The following is a 20946-nucleotide window of genomic DNA, read 5'->3' as shown; positions in this document are numbered from 1 at the left end:
AGCTGTTGTTTATTTTTACGATCATTTCATTCCCTAAAGGTTCTTCCCACTTTACAAATTCACAAGGGAATTAAATAGTAAAACGAAGATGGCATTAGGGTTATGCAGGCAGTACCAGCGACGAACTCGTGGACTGCGACCCCCAAGACCACGTCCACACAGAGAGAGAGAGAGGGGCAGTTCAGGATCTGGGCAAGCAAACTGCCTCTCCAAAAGCAGACTCATTCCCCCTCTTAAACCAACAGCCCAAGGGAGAAGCCCAACAGCCTGCTGTTTTGCAGGGGGCAGTTCAAAGAGCATTTGATAAGGAAGGTTGGGAAGAGAGTGTTTGGGATTCCTCGTTCATTTACACGCAACTCCTTCTCTCTTCCAAACCAACTGGAACCCAGGAGCATCAAATCCAGAGGAAGAAAGGAACGACGGAAGGAGGAAATTGCCTCGTGCGTCTGAAAACTCACCCACGGCCAATGCAAGGACCCTGGCTCTCTTCTCTTCGCAAAAGGCTAACACTGGATAGTGCTTCTGCACCAGAGCTGGGCTGATGCCCCCCCCGCACAGAGGATGTCCAAAACTGACCCCCTACCCCACTCCTTCAGCCAGGTGGAAGCTGCAAGGTGGGGTGGGGGGGAGGAAGGGGGGAGCCCCCTACTTCTTTCCAAGCTGAGCTTTGGCAAGGTTGATCTTGGCAACGACAGAAGCGTCTGCGGCTGCCGTGCACTTCGAGAGGACGAGGTTCATCTCTGCCTCGTTCTTCCGTTCAATGGCGGCTTCGGAAGCCTGGCTCAAGTCCCTGCCATTAAAAATGGGTGGAGAATAAGTAAACAAACAAACAAACAAGGGGGGCCAGGGCGGAAATGCCTGCTAAAACAGACGGAACTGTACATTTTAAAATTCATTTGCTTATTTATTTATTTTAGCAGGGTTCATAGCCCGCTCTTTCCAAGAAAAGCGCTCCATCAAGCAGCTTAGAAAATCCATGTTAAAAACGCAGGCACCAAAACCCTAATTTAAACCGGAGGTTCCCAAAGTGGGTGACTCTGTACCCAGGGAGGGGGTGGCCTGGGCTGATCGCTCAGAAGCAAGGTTGCGGGGGTGGCAAAGGGGCACTGTGGGTGTAAATGACTATCAGACTTTGAAAAGCTGGCTCAAATTCATCCATTTTGTTGACTTGACTAAACTTGACAGTTTTAATTTGATCCGGATGAATGTGCAGTTAAATTGTCACTGTGTAGAATTCTATTATCTTCCTTATGGGGCCACGCAAACCGCTCTTCTGAACAAAATAAAAAAATTCCTTCCAGTAGCACCTTAGAGACCAACTAAGTTTGTCATTGGTATGAGCTTTCGTGTGCATGCACACTTCTTCAGATACCACTCTTCTAAATAATGATTTTTATAGGGTAGTGGGCACTGGGGGTGGGCTCATGTAACACTGGTCCTAAAGGATCTACACTGGCTCCCAGTATGTTTCCAAGCACACTTCTGAATGTTCGTGCTGACCTTTAAAACCCTAAACGGCTCTGGCCCTGTAGACCTGAAGGAGCGTCTCCACCCCCATTGTTCTGCCCGGACACTGAGGTCCACCTCTGAGGGCCTTGTGGCAGTTCCCTGATTGAGAGAAGTGAGGTTGCAGGGAATCAGGCAGAGGGCCTTCTCGGTGGTGGCGCCCGCCCTGTGGAACACCCTCCCATCAGATGTCAAGGAAATAAACAACTGACTTTTAGAAGACATCTGAAGGCAGCCCTGTTTAGGGAAGTTTTTAATGGTTCCTGTTTTGTTGTGTTTTTCTATCTGCTGGAAACCGCCCCGAGTGGCCGGGGCAGATGGGCAGCGTATAAATACTATTATTATTATTATTAAGCTGGGGAGTGGCCCAAGAATGTTCAGAAACCCACTGATTTAAACCCCTTTAAAGCTTCCGGTTCACAGTCTTACTAAAGGAACAAAAAGAAGCAAATCGCAGCAGCACGGTCTGCCACTGGGGCACAGCCGTTAAAGGAGATAATTTTATAATTTGTGCCCTGCCTATCTGACTCGGTTGCCCCAGCCACGCTGGGTGGCATCCCGCAAATATAAAAGCAAACTAAAACATCTAACAGTAAAGAGTTCCCCACACAGGGCTGCCTTCAGATGTCTTGGCCTGATCTCATGGTGGGTTTCATTCCAAGGGCAGTTCCCCAATTACAGGGATTTTAGACTACCTGTTAAGTCCTAAGTGAGCCAGTGTGGCATAATGGTTAGAGCACTGGACTCAGACCTGGGAGAGCAGGGTTCAAATCCCCACTCAGCCCTGAAGCTCACTGGGTGACCTTGGGCCCGTCCGTCTCTCAGCCTAACCTACCTCACAGGGTTGTTGTGAGGATGAAATGGGGAGGAGGAGGACCAAGCACACCACCTTGAGATCCTTGGAAGATAACGGTGGTATATAAATGTGATAAAACAAATTGATAAAAACAAGGGCATGCTATTAAAAGTGATGCTTTTCTCGTCTGTTGGATGCATGTATTGCGGTAGGCAGAATCTTAATAGAATCACAGAGTTGGAAAGGGCCCCAGGGGTCATCTAGTCCAGCCCCCTGCAATGCAGGAATCTCAGCTAAAGCATCCATGACAGATGGCTACCCAACCTCTGCTGAAAAACCTCCAAGGAAGGAGAGGTCACCACGGCACCACCTCTACAGCTGAACAGCTCTTACTGACAGAAAGTTGCTCCTGGTGTTTAGTCGGAATCTCCTTCCTTGTCACCTGAAATGTTCGAGTCCTACCCTCCAGAGCAGGAGAAAACAAGCTTTTTCCCTCTTCCATGTGTCAGCCCTTGAGATATTTGAAGATGGCTCTCATAAACATCTCCAGCTCCTTCAACCATTCCTCATTAGGCTTGGTTTCCAGACAATCTTTGGTTGCCCTCCTCTCTGCCTCCAGCCCAAAAGGTGCCCGGAACAAGTGAGCCAAGGGGCAGAGACATTCCCCACCAGACCAGATACGTACCCTACCAGGAGGAAGGCTTTCACCCTCTGCTCTGGGGCAACGCGGGGGCCGTACTTCTTGGCTTCGTGGCGGTTGTGGTGCTTCATGCTGATCTCGACAAAAGGCTGCCAAAAAATCCCACACTGTCAATGCAATGCAGGTGTCCCAAAGCGAGCGCTATAAATGCGGGGGACCCGAGGGCCACACTCCTTTCTAGGCAACCTTTGGAGGGCCGCATGCCCTCTGTATCCATACTTAAGGTACAGATGTAAGAGGCTCGTTCGTAATTATATTTTGGGAGTGGTTCCTGTTCTCATGTAGCTACATCATTTTATCCTTTCTTTACGCATTCCAGGTTCACAGAAGGGACCCTATGGGTTTGCCTAGCACAACCCCCAGCAATGCAGGATTCTCAACTAAAGCACCCATGGCGACCCCAAGGCTGATGCCCAGGAAATCACTGAGCAAGGCCGGGCTCCCATGCCTGGACAGTTTCCTGACACACACACACCCTCCAACGTCCTTCCTTACCAGGTATCCAATGGGGGACTTCTTAGACTTGGAGAACTTCTCCAGCTCTTCCCAATCTCCTTGCTCAGCCAAGGCGTTGATCTTCAGCCACCAGAACCTAACAGTGCAAGAAGGGGACAGCGTCACCATTGCCACTCTGGCCAGACCAAGAAAAGTTTGTGTGTATTTGGGGGGAGGGGGGGCGGTCCTCAAGAATCTGAGAAAAGTTGGACCTCCAGTCTGTGGGATGTGATACATAAGTAGCAGTCAAGTACAACATTCCTTGTTTTCCTAGAGTGGGCATGCAGGGGAATGTTTGGTCCAGCCAGTGGAAAGCTTCCTGTTTCCTGCTGGCTGGGACATACGGTACTTCCTTTTGCATGTGACTAGAGGTGGCCGTGACCTTACCTGTCCAGGTAACAAAAGGGCAAATCACGCAGCACTCTCTCTCTCTCTTTGATTTCCGCCGTGGTTGCAGCAGCTTTTAGCTAGAATTGCTCTCTTGGCTCTCTGCTCAACAGAGGACCCTGGGATTATCCCCACATGGGATAGGTCCACATGGATATACTTTGTAACTAAGTCTGTCTTCAGGGATCCAACTGTGAACTGAATGTGTGAGTAAACCTCTTTTATATTCTTTACACAAGATTGTGGCGTGTTTATTCTTTTAAGAGGGATATAAGGGAACTTATGAGGAATCTAATATTGAGAGGCTTAAACAAGCCTGCAACCAGCTATCTACTGTGCGTTTAAAAGGGGAATGTTAAAACTCTGCTAAATTATAGAACTTGGTAGCGCACGTTACAGTGAGGGGGGAAAGTATTTGATCCCCTGCTAAATTTGCCCGTTTGCCCCCTGACGAAGAAATGACCAGTCCATAATTTTAATGGTAGGTTTATTGTAGCTGCGAGAGACAGAATAACCCCTAGAAACCCAGAAGACAAAAGTCAGAGATTGATGTGCATTATAATGAGTGAAATAAGCATTTTATCCCCTATCAACCAGCCAGGTGTCAGGCTACCTGGTATCTTCATTTTATGCAATGAGCCTACCATTAAACCTACCATTAAAATTATGGACTGGTCATTTCTTTGTCAGAGGGCAAATGGGCAAATTCATCAGGGGATCAAATACTTTCCCCCCTCACTGCAGGAAGGATATTAATAAACAATATATCCTCTCCTGCCTCCCTGAACATTCCCACGCACTCCCCCAAGAGCTCCGGTTGCAGTCAACACCCAGTTCTGAATTGTGGCTAGCATTCCACAACTGGGCAACCTCTGGATGTCTTGGAACACAACTTTTAAAGATCCCATACAGTCCCTCTCTGTCACTTCGATCTGCAGAACCGGCCTTGTTACGGGCGCCACATACCATTCCACATTGGTAAGAAATTTATCTTTTAGCGTGGCAGCCCCTACCCTCTGGAACTCCCTGCCCCTTGACATCGTTGTACCTCTTCTCGGCACCTGCTGAAAACATTTTCATTTTGACATACTCACCCAGACACATACGGCGTTCATGACTGCTTTGATCTGTTTCTAGTTTATTCCTGGTTTCATTTATTGAATGCCTTGAAAGAGTTGCTTTAAATTCATTGCTCACATTATTATTATTATTATTATTATTATTATTATTATTATACCCACAGAGAGAGACTGATTTTAAGGAAGACTGGAAAATGTTTTCAAGGGGACATCTCAGCCAGCACTCTTGGGGGGGGGGGCGAGCAAGGGGTGTGGCCTGGAGAGAGTGCCCTGGGGGAAGGCTGGTTCCCCAAATCCCTGGCCCTGGCTTGGCTCTATGGTGGTGGAGGAGTGGGGAACCGGGCTGAGTGCATTTGGGGCGCTCTTCCCACTCAACCATCCCGTGGGACTCTTGACCTTTGGGGCAGGGAATCCCCCCTCCCTCCCCGCCCCTCCCCACACTGCCCCAACCGTTTGTCGGGGATCTTGAAGTCGCGGTAGAACTGCTCCGCTCGCTTGTGGTTCCCCTCTAAGATTAGGTTGTAGACTGTGTCGTGGAGGGACTCGTCCAGGTAGGGCTTGTCGAAGTCGGCCTGGAGGCGCCGCTGGTTGCGGAGGAGCTTGATCTGGTCTTCGGTGGCCTGGAAAGGGAAGGCGAGAAGAGAAAGGGAGACAGAGAGGAAGCTGCAGGCGGACAGAGAAAGGGATACCCAGGCCTTTTTCAGTTTGGGGGCTGCATCCCCTTCAGGGGCGACAGGAGAGAGATAGCACACAATCACACGAAGCAAGTGGAATTAACTCTATTAGGAAAAACAGGATCTGTACTGGAGTGCCAAGCCTAAGGAGCACAGCAACTCATCTCTGGTAGGTCTTGTCCCCATGAATAAGACATAATTATTATTATTTATTCATTCATTCATTTATACTCCGCCCATCTGGCTGGGTTTCCCCAGCCACTCTGGGCTGCTTCTAACAGAATATTAAAATACAATAATCTATTAAACATTAAAATTTGCCCTGTACAGGGCTGCCTTCAGATGTCTTCTAAAAGTCGGATAGTTGTTTATTTCCTTGACACCTGATGGGAGGGTGTTCCACAGGGAGGGTGCCACTACCAAGAAGGCCCTCTGCCTGGTTCCCTGTAACTTGGCTTCTCGCAGGAAGGGAACCGCCAGAAGGCCCTCGGAGCTGGACCTCAGTGTCCGGGCTGAACGATGGGGGAGGAGACGCTCCTTCAGGGATACTGGACCGAGGCCGTTTAGGGCTTTAAAGGTCAGTACCAACACTTTGAATTGTGCTTGGAAATGTACTGGGAGCCAATGTAGGTCTTTCAGGACCGGTGTTATGTGGTCTCGGCGGCTGCTCCCAGTCACCAGTCTAGCTGCCGCATTCTGGATTAGTTGTAGCAGTTGCTGAGACTGAAGGTCCCTGGTTCCCCACAGCTGCCTAATTCCCCTACTTTCCAGGGTTTTCTCCAAGCAATAGGAGACTGTGCCTGTATGCAGCTAACCTGTCCTCTGCCCTATTCATTCATTCATTTATTGAATTTATATACCACCCTATACCCGGAGGCCTCAGGGCAGTTCACATAAAGGATCACAATATACAAAATAAAAATAAAATCAGTAACCCAATAACAACCCCCCCCAAAAGAGCCACATTTTAACAGGGTATAGGATGTCAATCAGGTCAACCAAAGGCCTGGTTTAAAAGGAACATTTTTGCCTGGTGGCCTAAAGGTGTATAATGAAGGCGCCAGGTGAACTTCCCTGGGGAGCGCATCCCACAAATGGGGAGCCACTGCAGAGAAGGCCCCGTTCTCGTGTGGCCACCCTCCGGTCCTCTCAAGGAGGAGGTACACAAAGAAGGGCCTCAGAAGGTGATCTCGGGGTCTGGGGTAGGTTCATATGCGGAGAGGCGGTCCTTGAGATATTGCAGTCCTGAGCGGTTTAAGGCTTTATAGGTCAAAACGAGCACTTTGAATTGGGCCCAGAAACTAATTGGCAGCCAGTGCAGTCGGACCACGATCGGTGTCAGATGCTCAAACCGTCTTGCTCAGGTGATCAACCTGGCGGCTGAATTCTGCACTAGCACTTTTCATGCCTCTTCCGGTTCTGGAAGGCCAGCAGGGAGGGGAGCATGTCACAGCAGGAGGGGGAGACACCTGTGTCGGACTCATCTCTGCCTCTTGGCCTCCTTCTCCTGCTTCATCTTCTGCCCCTGATTCTGGACTTCTCTCTGCCACAGACTCTCCCAGCTCACTAAGCCCTGTTACCTCATCAGCGTCTGACACCGCCTCTTCCCCGTCTTCTCCCTCTGACCACTCACGGTCGTCCCACTGCCACTCCCCAGGCTCTGAGCCTTCTTCCTTTGGGGGTTCCCCAGCTGGTTCCTCCCACCATTCCTCTGTGTCCACAGCAAGGGATCTCACCCCTGCCCACTGCTCAATTTCCCGGTTTGTCGAGAGAACGGGTGACGTACTTTGGTAGGTAGGTACCTACCAAAGAAGAATGGTTAACAAAGATAACAGACTATGCTGAAGTGGCAAAAATGACCGGGAAGATCAGAAACCAAGAAGATGATAAACTTAATAAAGAATGGGGGAAATTCATAAGTTACTTAAAAGAACATGTAAACATTGGCAGGATTATATGAACAAACACTGATCTAAAGATAACATGCTGATATGTTTAGACTAAGCTTGTAAGGTGACTTGATGTTATACCATAATAGTACTATAAACGAAGTAATTACAGCGATAAATGATATGCAATGTAAATAAGAACTTAAATGACTCAAAGATGACGAGTGCTGGTGGAGGGGAGTCAAATGGGTGTGGTACTTCATCCTTTTTTCTGTCTTACCCAGGGGACCCCAAACTAAGGCCCGGGGTCCGGATGCAGCCCAATCGCCTTCTAACCGTCTGGGAGTCAGCATGTTTTCAAATGAGTAGAATGTGTCCTTTTATTTAAAATGCATCTCTGGGTTATTTGTGGGGCATAGGAATTCGTTCATATTTTTTCCCCAAAATATAGTCCGGCCCCCCCACAAGGTATGAGGGACAGTGGACCGGCCCCCTGCTGAAAAAGTTTGCTGACCTTTTCCTTTTACTCTCTTTGGTTTTGGGAGTTAAGTGTGTGTGTGTGCTTTGTTGTTTGTTTGTTTGTTTGTTTGTTTGTTTGTTTGTTTGTGTAAGGGGGTGGGCTTACAGGAACAGCCACCCCTCATCAACTCCAGTTCTTCGAATGGCTCTGACAACAGCGGAGGAGCAGGAGACAGGAAGGAGGAAGTGAGCAGAGCGAGGCAGGGCTCAGGCAGCATCCAAGAGCCCTACCTGCAGCCTGTGATACCAGCAAGGGAGGAGGGGCCAGCAGAGAGTTCTAGCGGGGAAACAGCAGAGGGGCGTGTTATAAGAATTTTGAGGTCATATATATATATAGTTGTTCATAAAACATGTACATGAATGTACAGAAACATGTCTGAAGCAGCACAGGAAGACAGGCCTGACTGACACCATTTTTGACTCTCTCTCTCTGACCAGGTGTTCCTCTGCAAGGGAGAAGGGGGGTGGGGGGAACCTTCTCATTGTCTCAGGAATTTAAGTGATAATCCCTGGCATCCTGATACCTGAGTGCCAGACAAAAGGGTGTGATTACCGTGTTTCCCCTTTTTTAAGACACCGTCTTATAACTTTTTTTCCTCAAAAAAACACACGGTGTCTTATTTTCAGGGGGTGTCTTTTTTTTTTTAAAACGGTGCTACGGGTTTTGTGAAGCAAGAACTGTCTATGGATAGATCTGCTCTGGGCGCCGGTGCTGGAGCCCTATCGGTTGCAAAAACTGACGCAGATTGCAACGTAAAAGAGGAGATACTCAAGCCGTTGCATTGGGACACCTTGCTGGGGAAAAAATGAATATCTCCCCGTTCGCGATGCTTTTAAAGCCTTCCCTTTGTCCCCTTCCTGAGCTGACTCTCCAAACATTAATGAACTCCCTCCCCCTTGCCCTTCTCCCCTCTAAAGTGGCTGCCTGCCTGCAGGGACGATGAGGTGGGAAACCTCTTTGCCAAGTTACCATACAGCAGTTACGAGAGGGATGCGGGCAGACGGACAGGTTGCCCTCCTCGCCACCCCTCCAGGCTCCCTGCGCTCCACCGGCAGCTCCTCTTCGCGGGAAGTGATCCTGCCGAGGGATCTGGCTCCGGAGACTATGCAGGGGGTGGGGTGGGGCTGCTTCATCCAGCGGCAGGCTCGTAACTCCCCCCTCGCCGTCGCTAGGGCTGCCGAGGCTGGATCACGCCCCTTGTCCTGCGCCTGCGCTGCGCGCCAGGTTTTGCCCGATCTGGTTCCGCGAGTTCCTAAAGAACTGCGAGATCCAGATCTGCGAGTTCCTAAAGAACTGCCAATGCCGCCGCCGCCGCCGTGGCTTGGAGGGGCTCGGTGAAATTGCAGCCTGACGGCCCAGAGAAACAGCTGCAGGAAAGCCTCCAGAATCGTGTGGAAGGGCTAGCGGGCCTCCGGCCGCCGCTCTGCCTCAGGCCATACCGCCCACAATGTTCCGGCGGCGCAGCTCCCGCCGCCATCAGTCGCCCCGCTGCCGCTCTGCCTCGGGCCATGCGGCCCACAATGTTCAAGCAGCAGGGCTTCTGCCGCCGCTCTGCCTCCCGCCGCCGCTCTGCTTCGGGCCATGCGGCCCATAACGTTCCGGCGGCACAGCTCCCGCCACCGTAGTCGCCCCGCTGCCGCTCTGCCTCAGGCCATGTGTCCCACAATGTTCCGGCGGCGCAGCTCCCGCCACCGTCAGTCGCCCCGCTGCCGTTCTGCCTCGGCCATGCGGCCCACAATGTTCTGGCAGCAGGGCTTCCGCTGCCACTCTGCCTCCCGCCGCCGCTCTGCTTCGGGCCATGCTGCCCACAACGTTCCGGCAGTGCGGCTCCCGCCGCCGCCAGTCGCCCCGCTACCGCTCTGCCTCGGCCCCCTCCCATCTGGTCTCAAGCCTCTCTGAGGCTCCAAAGGGAAGCAACAAGGTACGTCTTATTTTCGGGGTATGTCTTACATTTCACGAATGCATAAAAACCCTGCCATGGCTTATATTATGACTATGCCTTAAAAAAGGGGAAACACGGTAACTTGGCTGGGAAACAGGGAAATGTAAATATCTCTCTTTTTTGTTGATTAGATTTTGGGGGCAGGGGGCAGGGTCCAGACTGCTCAGATTACTGCCACCAGACCTCCCCTTTCATGATGTACCTATGATGAATCTAGGGAGGGGGGGTCTTGGGCTACACCCCTTCTGTGATGTATGGGTGATGCTTCTGGGGGGTGGGCTGAAACCAATTTCAAATTTCTTTTTAAGGGCAGGACACCTTTGTTTGGGGTTCCTTCCTTGTTCTCCTGCGTGAGAGGAAGGACCCTGTTGCAACAGCGAAAATAAAGGCTTTGCTTCTCAAACTTCTCTGGTTGGCCTCTGTTATATTCTCCAACCGATGGAGAACCCAATAAGGGAATAAGGGCAGATTTTTGCCTATATCAGGCGTCCTTTCAAATTCACCCCGGAACTAAGGCGATAAGCAGCAGGGGGCGGAGATTTGGGGTCCCCAAACTACTCTGCTGGGGGAGGAGCCGAAAAGCGCCATTTGGAGAAATCTGATAGTACTGAGTAGACATGTTTTCATGAAGCTCTTGCACTGTAAATAACATTCACAATAAAAGTATTAAAGACAAGATGGTTTGGAGTGTCGTTGCTCGAAGGTAGCCAGCTGACAGTTTGCTTGTTTGTTTGTAAATATGCTTGAATAAAACACTAAAATATTTTTTAAAAAAAACATTGGCAGGATTTTTAAAAAACTTGCAATGTAACAAGAACTATGGTAAGAATTGAGTGTTAAGGAAATATGGAGAACATTATATGATGCAGTTGGAAAACTATGGGACCCGTGGAGGGGTGGAGGGAAGTCAAGGGATTCAGAGAATCCCATGTCTATATGACTATGATCTACGTGTGATTCTAATTGTTAAATGTAAAACTGAACAAAAAAATACTTTGTTTTTTTAAAAGAGAACTGCTGGCCAAGAGTTCATGGACAGGGTAATTTGGGCAGGGGACCCTGGGCCAAAATGTTCCAAGGAGATGGAGAGACTCCCTTATGAGGAAACATTGCAGGCGTCTGGGCCTTTTCATTTTAGAGCAGGGTTTCCCACACTTGGGTCTCCAGCTGTTTTTGGACTACAACTCCCATGATCAGCGGTCAAGGATGCTGGGAACTGTAGTCCAAAAAGTGCGGGGAAACCCTGGTTTGGAGAACAAGAGAGTAAGAGGACATTTATGAATTGTGCATGACATGGAGGGAGTGCAAAAAGAAAAGCGTTTCTCCCTCTGTCTTGTCACCAGAACTCATGAAGCTGAGTGCTGGAAGATTCAGGGTGGATAAAAGAAAGTATTTATTCTATGCAGAGTTAACTATGCACAGGAGGCAGGGTGGCCACTGAGTCAAATAGCTATAAAAGAGGACTGGACAAATTCATGGAAAAGAAGAGGACTATCGATGGCTACTAGCCAGGATCAAACTTCACCGTTTCTGAACACCAGCTGCTGGAAACCTCGGGAGGGGATAGATTTCTTGTGCTCAGATCCTGCATGCTGGTTTTCCACAGGCAATCTGGTCAGCCCCTATGACAAACAGGATGCCCGACTGGACATGGGCCACTGGCTTGACCCAGCAGGTTCTTCTGATGGCCATGACACACAAGAGATGCTTCTTCACACACTCACCTTGGCCGCAAACTCATTCTTGGCTTTGTAGTATTCATCCACTGCGTTCTGCAAACTGGCCACCCGCCCGTCAATCTGCTGTGGTACAAAAAAAGAACCCGCTGTGCGTTTTAATACAGGCAAAGAAAAATGGCCCACGTCTGCTCTGGGATATACAGCAGTTGGGCTAGGAACAATAGTGGAACCTGTTGCTTCCTTGATGGGGATTAGACCTGTATGAATAATCTGCCTTTTCCCTGCAATCTCAGAGCTCTGGAGACTGAAAGATTTATGTAGGACAGTTCTGCACAGAGAAACGAGTCCTGCGACCCAAGTTAACTACGTGCAAGCTTCCTTAACTGGCACACATTTCCCTATTTTATTCTTTTTCACTGGGCGACTGCTGGCTTAAATTCAACACCGACTTCCCTCCCCGAATCCCACTCCGCTCCTTTGCTGTCACCCGTGGCTCACAGCAGCCTTATTATGGACCAGAAAGTTGGAATGCATGGGGCAGCGTTTTCGGTTTCCAAAACGAAAGCCGAAAGGTTCCCGGGTTACACATTTCTGCACAGTTTACCGAGTCCACCAGGCTTGTGCCACACAAACGGGGGACAGACGCTGCCCCAACCATATATCCTGCCGCAACCTCCTTGTAAGGGTGACTCCCTACAGGGAGCCAGCCCCCATCATCCTGACGTCCACCTCGCCAAGCACAGAGAGCAGCAGTGGGTCTGAAGCAGCGGGGGGGGGGGGGGAGAGAGACTCGGAGAGAGAGAGAAATCAGCGTGAGGAACAATGGGAAAGCTCGGGGCGGAGAGATGCAGGCAAGAGCTCCAGGATGCTGGAGAGCCAGGGCACCGACCGCTCAGGGAGGAGACTGAGAGGGAATCGCTCCTTCCGGCGCAATAGTTAAGGAGAGCACCGCGACGCAGGTCAAGGGGGAGGCGTTTTGGGGTGCCCCGACTACTTTGCTGGCGTAAGAACAGACGTACGCCATTGCCGGATTCTGATTCGGAATGAGAGGTCATGCTTTAAGCTGTCTCTGCACTGTAAACAGCTTGCGCAATAAACGTCTTTAAAGACAAACTGGACTCAAGCGGAGTTACTCTTGACCCTCTTGACACTCCTAAATCTAGATTTGCCATCCTCCCTAGACACCCTTTTCTCCCCGCCAGTCTCCAGGGAGCTCCTTACCTTATCGCTGGCATAACTGGCACGTACGTGGAAGTTGCCCAGCTCCTGGTGGTCGTCGTCTTGGTTGTAGAGGTCTTTGAGAGTATCCAGCTCTTGGTATTTGCAGAACTGGGGAGGAGGAAGCAAAGGGTTAAATTTCTATTTATTTATTTATTAAAGTCCTATGCCGGCCTTCATCCGAGGGTCACAGGGCGGTTTACAATATAAAAAAACCACATAAACGCACAACAGAAACACATAGAGTTTAAAAGGCAATGGATAGCGCCCGCCTCGCAGGGTTGGTGGGAGGATTCAATGAGAAGCAATCTGAGTAACACAGAGCAAGCTGGCAATTGAGGGGAAGAGAACATCCTTTCGGGTGCAAGCTCTCCAGTCTCTTCAAGCAACCATAGGGGTTTCACTTTTTTTTATATAAAAAAAAATCAATTCATTTGACTATTAATTAGCACACCGCCTTTCTATACTACTTTACTCAAGGAGGTTTACAGCGACAAAATATACAACAAAGAACTCACACCTTATAATCATCGGATCCAATACAAATGGTCGTGATAAAACACAAGTTTAAAATGGAACGACTTCTATCAAATGTAGTAGTATTCAATAATCTATTAGAATAGAATAGTACACAATAAAATTAACTCCCCCCAAAAATAAACAGAAATTCATTCTTAATCATTACAATAAATAATTACTAAACTGTAATCAATGAAAAGAACTGCAAGTTGCAATGCATAAAATACCGTATTGGCTTGAATATAAGCCACACTTTTTTTTTTTCCAAATTCCGATCGTGAAAAGTTAAAGTGCGGCTGAAATTTGCCACCTTACAAAAATTGGCTTTTACGATATCGCTGCTGAAACAGACATACGGTAAAACAGAACGGGTGCGAGTGCCTGTGGAATTTTGAGGGAGCAGCTTATTCGGGTATTGTCTTTCTCTCTCTCCCCCCCCCCCCCCCGATTTTTAAAGGTGCGGCATATATTCGGGTGTGGCTTATATTCAGGCTGCTGCAGTACCATGTAAAGGGATCAAATTGAGAAACCAAAACACACAATTTATAAAATTTATTATTTTTTAAAACCCCTGAACTCCTCTTCTCCCTTTCCAGCTGTTCCAACACTGTATCTCTTATCCTTGTCATGACTTACTGTTACAATTTTCACTCATCAATTATCATCCTCATCATCAATTTACACCCAAATTTTCATTATGAAAATGTATGGGTCGAGATTTGTAATCTGCCTTGCCGTTGAAGCCTCAAGTTGTCCGGCAAGGACGAGAAAGAACACTACAATATTAAAACGACAAATTCACTGAAAATCAAAGTAGCTCTGGATTTCCCCCCCTGCTATCATCATCCTCAACATTAAGACCACCCACAATATTTTTATTATGTTTTTAGGTATGCTGTAAGCCGCCTAGAGTGGCTTGGGAAACCCAGCCAGATGGGTGGAGCATAAATAATAAAATTATTATTATCATTAATCTCTTCCTAGATCTGCAACCCGTCAGGGATGGTCAGTGTATCTGGCCCCTCACAGGCTTCTTCCGGCCCTCATGTTTAAATGCAGAGCCTGGGGGTTGAATCCTGCACTGTCAATTCCTGCAAATTCTGTGCTCTGCCCCTGACCTGCAGACCCGCTCCTTCTCTGCTTCCAGACCTCCCCCTTTCCTTAGTCTGGCAGCAGGGCCTGGGATATGTTTCATAGCTGAATTCAGCCCCCCAGGCACACCTGCAAATACATCCACATGCCACCGCCCCCTGCAACAGGTGTGCCTCCAAACCTCACCTGGCGATAGAGGCTCAAAGCCACCGGCTGGTTCTGCAGAGTCATGAAGAAGGCGCCACGGTTCAGTTCGTTCTTCAGGTGCAAGACGACCGTGTAAACTGGGCAGGAGGGAGAGAGGCTGGTTAGATGGATAGCAACGAGCCCAGAAGGAAAGACCCTCTTGAGCAATATTAGACCCAATTCACAGAACCTAACCAAGGGACTCTCTGCACACGCCAACAGCTTCTAGGAGCCACAGGTGCAGGATGAGGACCAAAGATGGACAAACCTTTGAAGGTGACCTGGAAACTACAATTAATCCAGAATGTGGCAGCCAGACTGGTGACTGGGAGTGGCCACTGAGACCACATAACACGAGTCCTGAAAGACCTGCATTGGCTCCCAGGACGTTTCCAAGCACAATTCAAAGTGTTGGCGCTGACCTTTAAAGCCCTAAACGGCCTCGGCCCGTATACCTGAAGGAGCATCTCCACCCCCATCGTTCAGCCCAGACACTGAGGTCCACCTCCGAGGGCCTTCTGGCGGTTCCCTCACTGAGAGAAGTGAGGTTACAGGGAACCAGGCAGAGGGCCTTCTCGGTGGTGGCGCCCGCCCTGTGGAACACCCTCCTACCTGATGTCAAGGGAATAAACTACCTGACTTTTAGAAGACATCTGAAGGCAGCCCTGTTTAGGGAAGCTTTTAATGTTTGATGTTTTATTGTGTTTTTAATATTCTGTTGGGAGCCAACCAGAGTGGCTGGGGAGACCTGGTCAGATGGGTGGGGTATAAATTTATTATCATCATCATCATCACTATTATTATTATTATTATTATTATTATTATTATTATTATTATTATTTAGCGTCTCCTGCCACAGGTATTCCCTTCATGGGAAGGTCTTATCTTACCATGTTGTGTTGTGATGTAATCATGGGAATGGTGAGAAAGGTGAAGAGACATGTGATGTTTTGTCTGGGAACCAAACAAAAGGCAGGGAGGCAGGCAAGACAGGGAATGTGTGTCTCCGCTTTACCCAAGTCGGTGTCTCCGCTCTCGATGGCCTTGCTAAGTGCCAGCTGGCTCCTCTTCATCTTCAGCAGCAGAGGAACTTGCTTCCCAGACCGGGGCTCGTACTCTAGCAGCTGCAAGCAAAAGCAATGGCACCGCGGGGTCACTGACATTGCACTGCATTGCATTATCATTTCACAGACTCTGTAGAATCACAGAATCGTAGGAAGGGACCCGCCAGGGCCATCTAGTCCGGGAAAGGCAGGAATCTCAACTAAAGGCAGCTAACATTTGGGGGAGCAGAATGGCTACTAGCGGTTGCAGAATGCAAGAATGCTGTGGAGGCAACTGGCCCCACCTGCCAGTGTGCCGTGGAGGTTAGAGTACCGTACTAGGACCCGAGAGAGAGCCGGGTTCAAATCCTCAGTCAGCCATGAAGTTCACTGGGTGGCCTGGAGCCTCTCAGCCTAACCGACCCCACAGGGAACAGGACTCATAGAATCATAGAGTTGGAAGAGACCACAAGGGCCATCCAGTCCAACCCCCTGCCGAGCAGGAAACACCATCAAAGCATTCTTGACATATGCCTGTCAAGCCTCTGCTTAAAGACCTCCAAAGAAGGAGATTCCACCACACTCCTTGGTAGCAAATTCCACTGCCGAACAGCTCTTACTGTCAGGAAGTTCTTCCTAATGTTTAAGTTTTTAATGTTTAGGACTCAATTTTCTATGCACGTGTAAACCTAAGGCGAGGGAATGCATCTTTATGATAAGCCTGTAAGTATATAAGGAGAGCCTGCTGGATCAGGCCAATGGCCCACCTAATCCAGCATCCTATTCTCACAGGGGATGAACAGATGTTTGTGGGAAACTGGCAAGCAGGATCCGAGCACAAGAGCAACTCTCACAAAAGCAATGCAGCAGCAGGACTGGTGACTGGGAGTGGCTGCCAAGACCATATAACACCAGTCTTGAAAGACCTACACTGGCTCCTAGGAGGTTTCCGAGCACAATTCAAAGTGTTGGTGATGACCTTGAAAGCCCTAAACGGCCTCAGCCCAGTAGACCTACCCCTCATCATTCAGCCCTGTACACTGAGGTCCAGCTCCGAGGGTCTTCTGGGGGTTCCCTCACTGAGAGAAGTGAGGTTACAGGGAACCAGGCAGAGGGCCTTCTTGGTGGTGGTGCCCTCCCTGTGGAATCCCCTCCCATCAGACGTCAAGGAAATAAACAACTATCTGACTTTTAGAAGACACCTGAAGGCAGCCCTGTATTGGGAAGTTTCTAATGTTTGATCTTTTATCGTGTTTTTAATATTGTGTTGGGAGCCGCCCAGAGTGGCTGGGGAAATTCAGCCAGATGGGCGGGGTATAAATAATAAATTATTATTATTATTATTATTATTATTATTATTATTATTATTATTATTATTATTTCCTGCTGTTTCCGGAAACTGGTATTAGAGCTCTGTGTCATCGATAGGTCCGTGGACTCCACTTTTGCGGGTTCCTCGGGGGCCTCAGGGAAAACTGTCCTGAACATCACAGTGGTGTGGCTGTTGGGAGAAATCCCTGATGCTGAGATTCCTGTATTGCAGGGGGGTGGGACTAGATGACCCTCCGGGGGTCGCTTCCAACTGTATGATTTGCGAATGCTAAGAGACACAGTCAGCACCCAGAGCAAATCTTACAAATCCAACAATGGCCTCTCACTGGGTTCCTATCCCACAATGCACCGCGGTTTACCAAGGTTTAGCTGAGCCTCAGGACCCACCCAACCTCAGCCAGCCCACCTCCCCTCGTACCTTAATGGCCAGCTCTGTCCGGCCGCATTCGTACGCCCGGGCAGCGATCTCTGAGTACGAGATGCCCGGGGTATCGCCCAGTTTCTGGTTGATGGCCTGAGCTACCTCTTCATCAGATTTGTCTTTCTGTTGTACCTGGGAAGGAATGATTCGGAAAACACACAGTGCATTATTATCATTATTATTGTGAAGTAATAATCACCCCAAGGCCCAAGATGGGCTCCAACCATGCTAGAAACAGTTTTAAAGCAACATGCAGTCTCAGAAAGAAGGGGGAAATATACGTTCCAAGTGTCAGAAGTCTGGAGAAAGAGCTGTGCCTTCAGTCTTTTCCAAATGTTGCAGAGTGGAAGTTGTTGGGGAAACGCCCTGGGGGTGAGCATGCACGCCTCCAAAACTCCGAGCATCCTTCAGAATGTGCAGCTCTGGAGAAGGCATTTTCCCCTCTTCTCCAGTGCGCTCCTTCTTTGGAGGTCTTTAAGCAGAGGCTTGACAGCCAGCTGTCAGGAATGCTTTGATGGTGTTTCCTGCTTGGCAGGGGGTTGGACTGGATGGCCAATCAGAAGCTGCGCCTTGGTTTTCGAACATTTCAGAAGTCAAAAGGACTTCCGGAACGGATTAAGTTTGGCACTTTTGTTTTTGCTATTTATTTTGTGTTTTTGTTTCCGAGGTTTCTCCAGTTAATTTGTTTTTGTGAATGTGTAGAACCCAGTTCAGTTACTGATTGATTGATAGTGTGACTGTGGAAATGGATAAAAGCCCCCCCCCCCATCCAAACAATGAGTATCATCAGTGCAGGTAAGAAAAAAATATAATTTTTATTTTTATCATCTACAATACTGTCTTATTTATTTTATAGTACAGTACACCGATTCTTGCTTTCATTTTATGGATCAATGGTCTCGTTAAGATAGTGAAATTCATGTTAAATTGCTCTTTTAGGAGTTGTTTTTAAAAGTCCGGAACGGATCAATCTATTTTGCATTACTTTCTATGGGAAAGCGCACCATGGTTTTGGAATGCTTTGGTTTTGGAACGGACTTTCAGAACGGATTAGTTTTGCGAACCAAGATACCAGTGTACAGTTGTACCTTGGTTCTCAAACAGAATCCGTTCTGGAAGTCCGTTCGACTTCCGAAAATGTTTGGAAACCAAGGCGCAGCTTCTGATTGGCTGCAGAAGCTTCCTGAACTCAATCAGAAGCCGCAGAAGCCGTGTTGGATGTTCGGCTTCCAAAAAAACGTTTCAAACCGGAACACTCACTTTTGGGTTTGCTGCGTTTGGGAGCCAAAGCATTTGAGTCGCAAGGCGTTCGAGAACCAAGGTACGACCGTATGTGGAAATTGTTCAGTTTGGTTTTGTGTTTTTGTGTTTACTGTTGGTGGCTACTTTTGTTATATATTTTGCTATGTATTTTTTCATGATGTAAGGCACCTTGAGCATGGCTTGAACTGCGCAAAGGTGGCATACAAATAAAATTATGCATGTTTGTATGTGGGATGCAAGATTTCAGGCTTCGGCAGATGGTGGCGGTGGAGGGAACACAGTGATCCGGATTTCCAGGTGAAACGTTCTTACCTTGTAGCAGGCCCAGTGCGCCAAGATGCGGCTGATCCCCTGGAACTCGGAGAGACGCAGGTACTCACAGATCTTGATAGCGATGGGGTAAAGTCTCCGCAAAACCAGCCTTAGGGTGCAAAAGACAGGAGAATCAGTCACGCCGCTGTGCTGCCAACACTAAGGGCAGCCTTGTATTCCTTTACGGAGGAGAGTTCTGTCCATGAGACAGAATAAAACCTCCATCGTCAGGAGTAGTATACCTCTGGTCCCAGATATTCTCCATCTCTGACTGCTAAGTGAGGCAGCTCCCGTCTATCATGCCCTGATTTCGGGCAGGGAACACCTTGCCACCTTTTCCCATTATCCCCAAGCTGCCCTGAGAGACTTTCTGGTTAAAGGAGCAGAGAAAGAAAAAAACTCCACTTTTGAATAAGCAACAGCCAGCTTGGCAAAGAGCAGGACACGAACCCAGATCCGTGGCTAGATTTTTCCATCCACTGGATTGCAGAGCTCTCCAAGCTCTTCAGCTCCATCTCAGACCCGCACACCCAGAATCGTGTCCACGACTCCGTGTTTGGTCTGTTGGCCTAACTTGTGTTGTTTTATTTGGATCAAGGAGAAGCATCCTAGACTCTTCCTCTTCTCCCACGTAGCTTCCCCTCCCAAACAGCCCAAGGGATGTAGCTCAGCCGTGCAAGGAAGCGGGCGGAGGTGGGTCTTTACCTGTCCAGCAAAACTTCCGTGGTGACCTGTGTGTATCTGCAGCAGCCGTCAAGGAAAAGGCCCTTGTGCGTGTGCCAACTGTGACAAAATTTGCAGCTTAGAATCATAGAATTGTAGAAAGGGACCACCAAAGGCCATCTAGTCCAACCCCCTGCAATGCAGGAACCTTTTGCCCAACGTGGGGCTCGAACCCACGACCCTGAGATTAAGAGTCTCATACTCTCCCCATTGATCTGACGTTGTAGATTTGCCTTGTTCCGGTGCATGCAATGCTCCCCCCCCCCCCCCCGTTTTGCAGTTGTGCGATTTGTGGTCACATTTGCATTGTAATGGCCATTAGCTACAAACAATAAAACTGATTGATTGATACCCACTGAGCTCCTAATGCTCTCTAGGATACTGGTCAAAGCTGAGGGGGATCCCGATCTGGTAATCCCGGATGGCGTTGAGCACCCGCAGATCCCTGCACGTCTCCACAAAACGCTCGGGCGGGAACTTGTCAATGAAGCATTTCCCAAAGGAAGCCGCCTGGAAGCATGGAGCATCAGAGAGAGAAAGGGTTAAATATATACAAATATAAGTTTCTAGTCCTTAATGTGACAAGATTCATTCATGCACATGTTTGTGGGAGGGGGATTACTGGCTTGCTTCCTTTGTTCTTGTTTTCTGTTGCATTTTGCTTTCTGTTCTTGTTTTCTGTTACGCATTTTGTGCTCTCGTTTTGCATTTTAATGTTGTGAACCGCCCTGCGGTCTTCGGATGAAGCGCAGCATAGAAATTTAATGAATGAAATAAATAAAAATAAGATCGTCTGAAAAGCATACGGTCGATGAATGGTTGATATATTTGAAGCTGTCCACATAACACTTGCAGGGAATTGGAAGGAGGCAAACCCTGAGCATGGACTCATGCAGAGACAAACACACACACAGAGTCCTCTGTGGGCAGAAATGCAAGGGGTCGTCTGAAAAGCATATGGTCGATGAATGGCTGATATATTTGAAGCTGTCCGAATAACGCTTCCAGGGGATTGGAAGGCAGAAAAACCTGAGCATGGACTCATGCAGAGACACACGCACAGAGTCCTCTATGGGCAGAAATGCAAGGGGTGTTTTTTTTTTTAGTAGCTCAGGTGTGTTTAACCTCTTACAGTACACAGCTCAGGAATCGGCCACACCTGAGCTCTCT

The 20946-nt window shown here is 48.7% G+C and overlaps 1 protein-coding gene across 2 annotated transcripts in view; it reads right to left on the bottom strand.

Moving 5' to 3' along the window:
* Positions 1 to 20946, bottom strand: part of VPS16 (VPS16 core subunit of CORVET and HOPS complexes) — a 38381-nt gene continuing 17435 nt past the window's right edge. For both annotated transcript variants that reach the window (XM_060278324.1, XM_060278323.1), the window contains exons 13-24: positions 20159 to 20286; positions 19759 to 19794; positions 19054 to 19162; positions 17476 to 17610; positions 15698 to 15806; positions 14683 to 14780; positions 12889 to 12996; positions 11713 to 11790; positions 5414 to 5583; positions 3498 to 3594; positions 2988 to 3091; positions 1 to 790 (exon numbers count right to left, since the gene is read on the bottom strand). In XM_060278324.1, coding sequence (XP_060134307.1) covers positions 646 to 790; positions 2988 to 3091; positions 3498 to 3594; positions 5414 to 5583; positions 11713 to 11790; positions 12889 to 12996; positions 14683 to 14780; positions 15698 to 15806; positions 17476 to 17610; positions 19054 to 19162; positions 19759 to 19794; positions 20159 to 20286 — 1317 coding nt within the window. In that variant the 3' untranslated portion in view covers positions 1 to 645. The remainder of the gene's footprint in view (positions 791 to 2987; positions 3092 to 3497; positions 3595 to 5413; positions 5584 to 11712; positions 11791 to 12888; positions 12997 to 14682; positions 14781 to 15697; positions 15807 to 17475; positions 17611 to 19053; positions 19163 to 19758; positions 19795 to 20158; positions 20287 to 20946) is intronic.

The sequence above is a fragment of the Zootoca vivipara genome, chromosome 9 (assembly GCF_963506605.1).
Source record: "Zootoca vivipara chromosome 9, rZooViv1.1, whole genome shotgun sequence".
NCBI classification, from domain to species: domain Eukaryota; kingdom Metazoa; phylum Chordata; class Lepidosauria; order Squamata; family Lacertidae; genus Zootoca; species Zootoca vivipara.
This window is presented reverse-complemented; position numbering and strand designations above follow the sequence as displayed.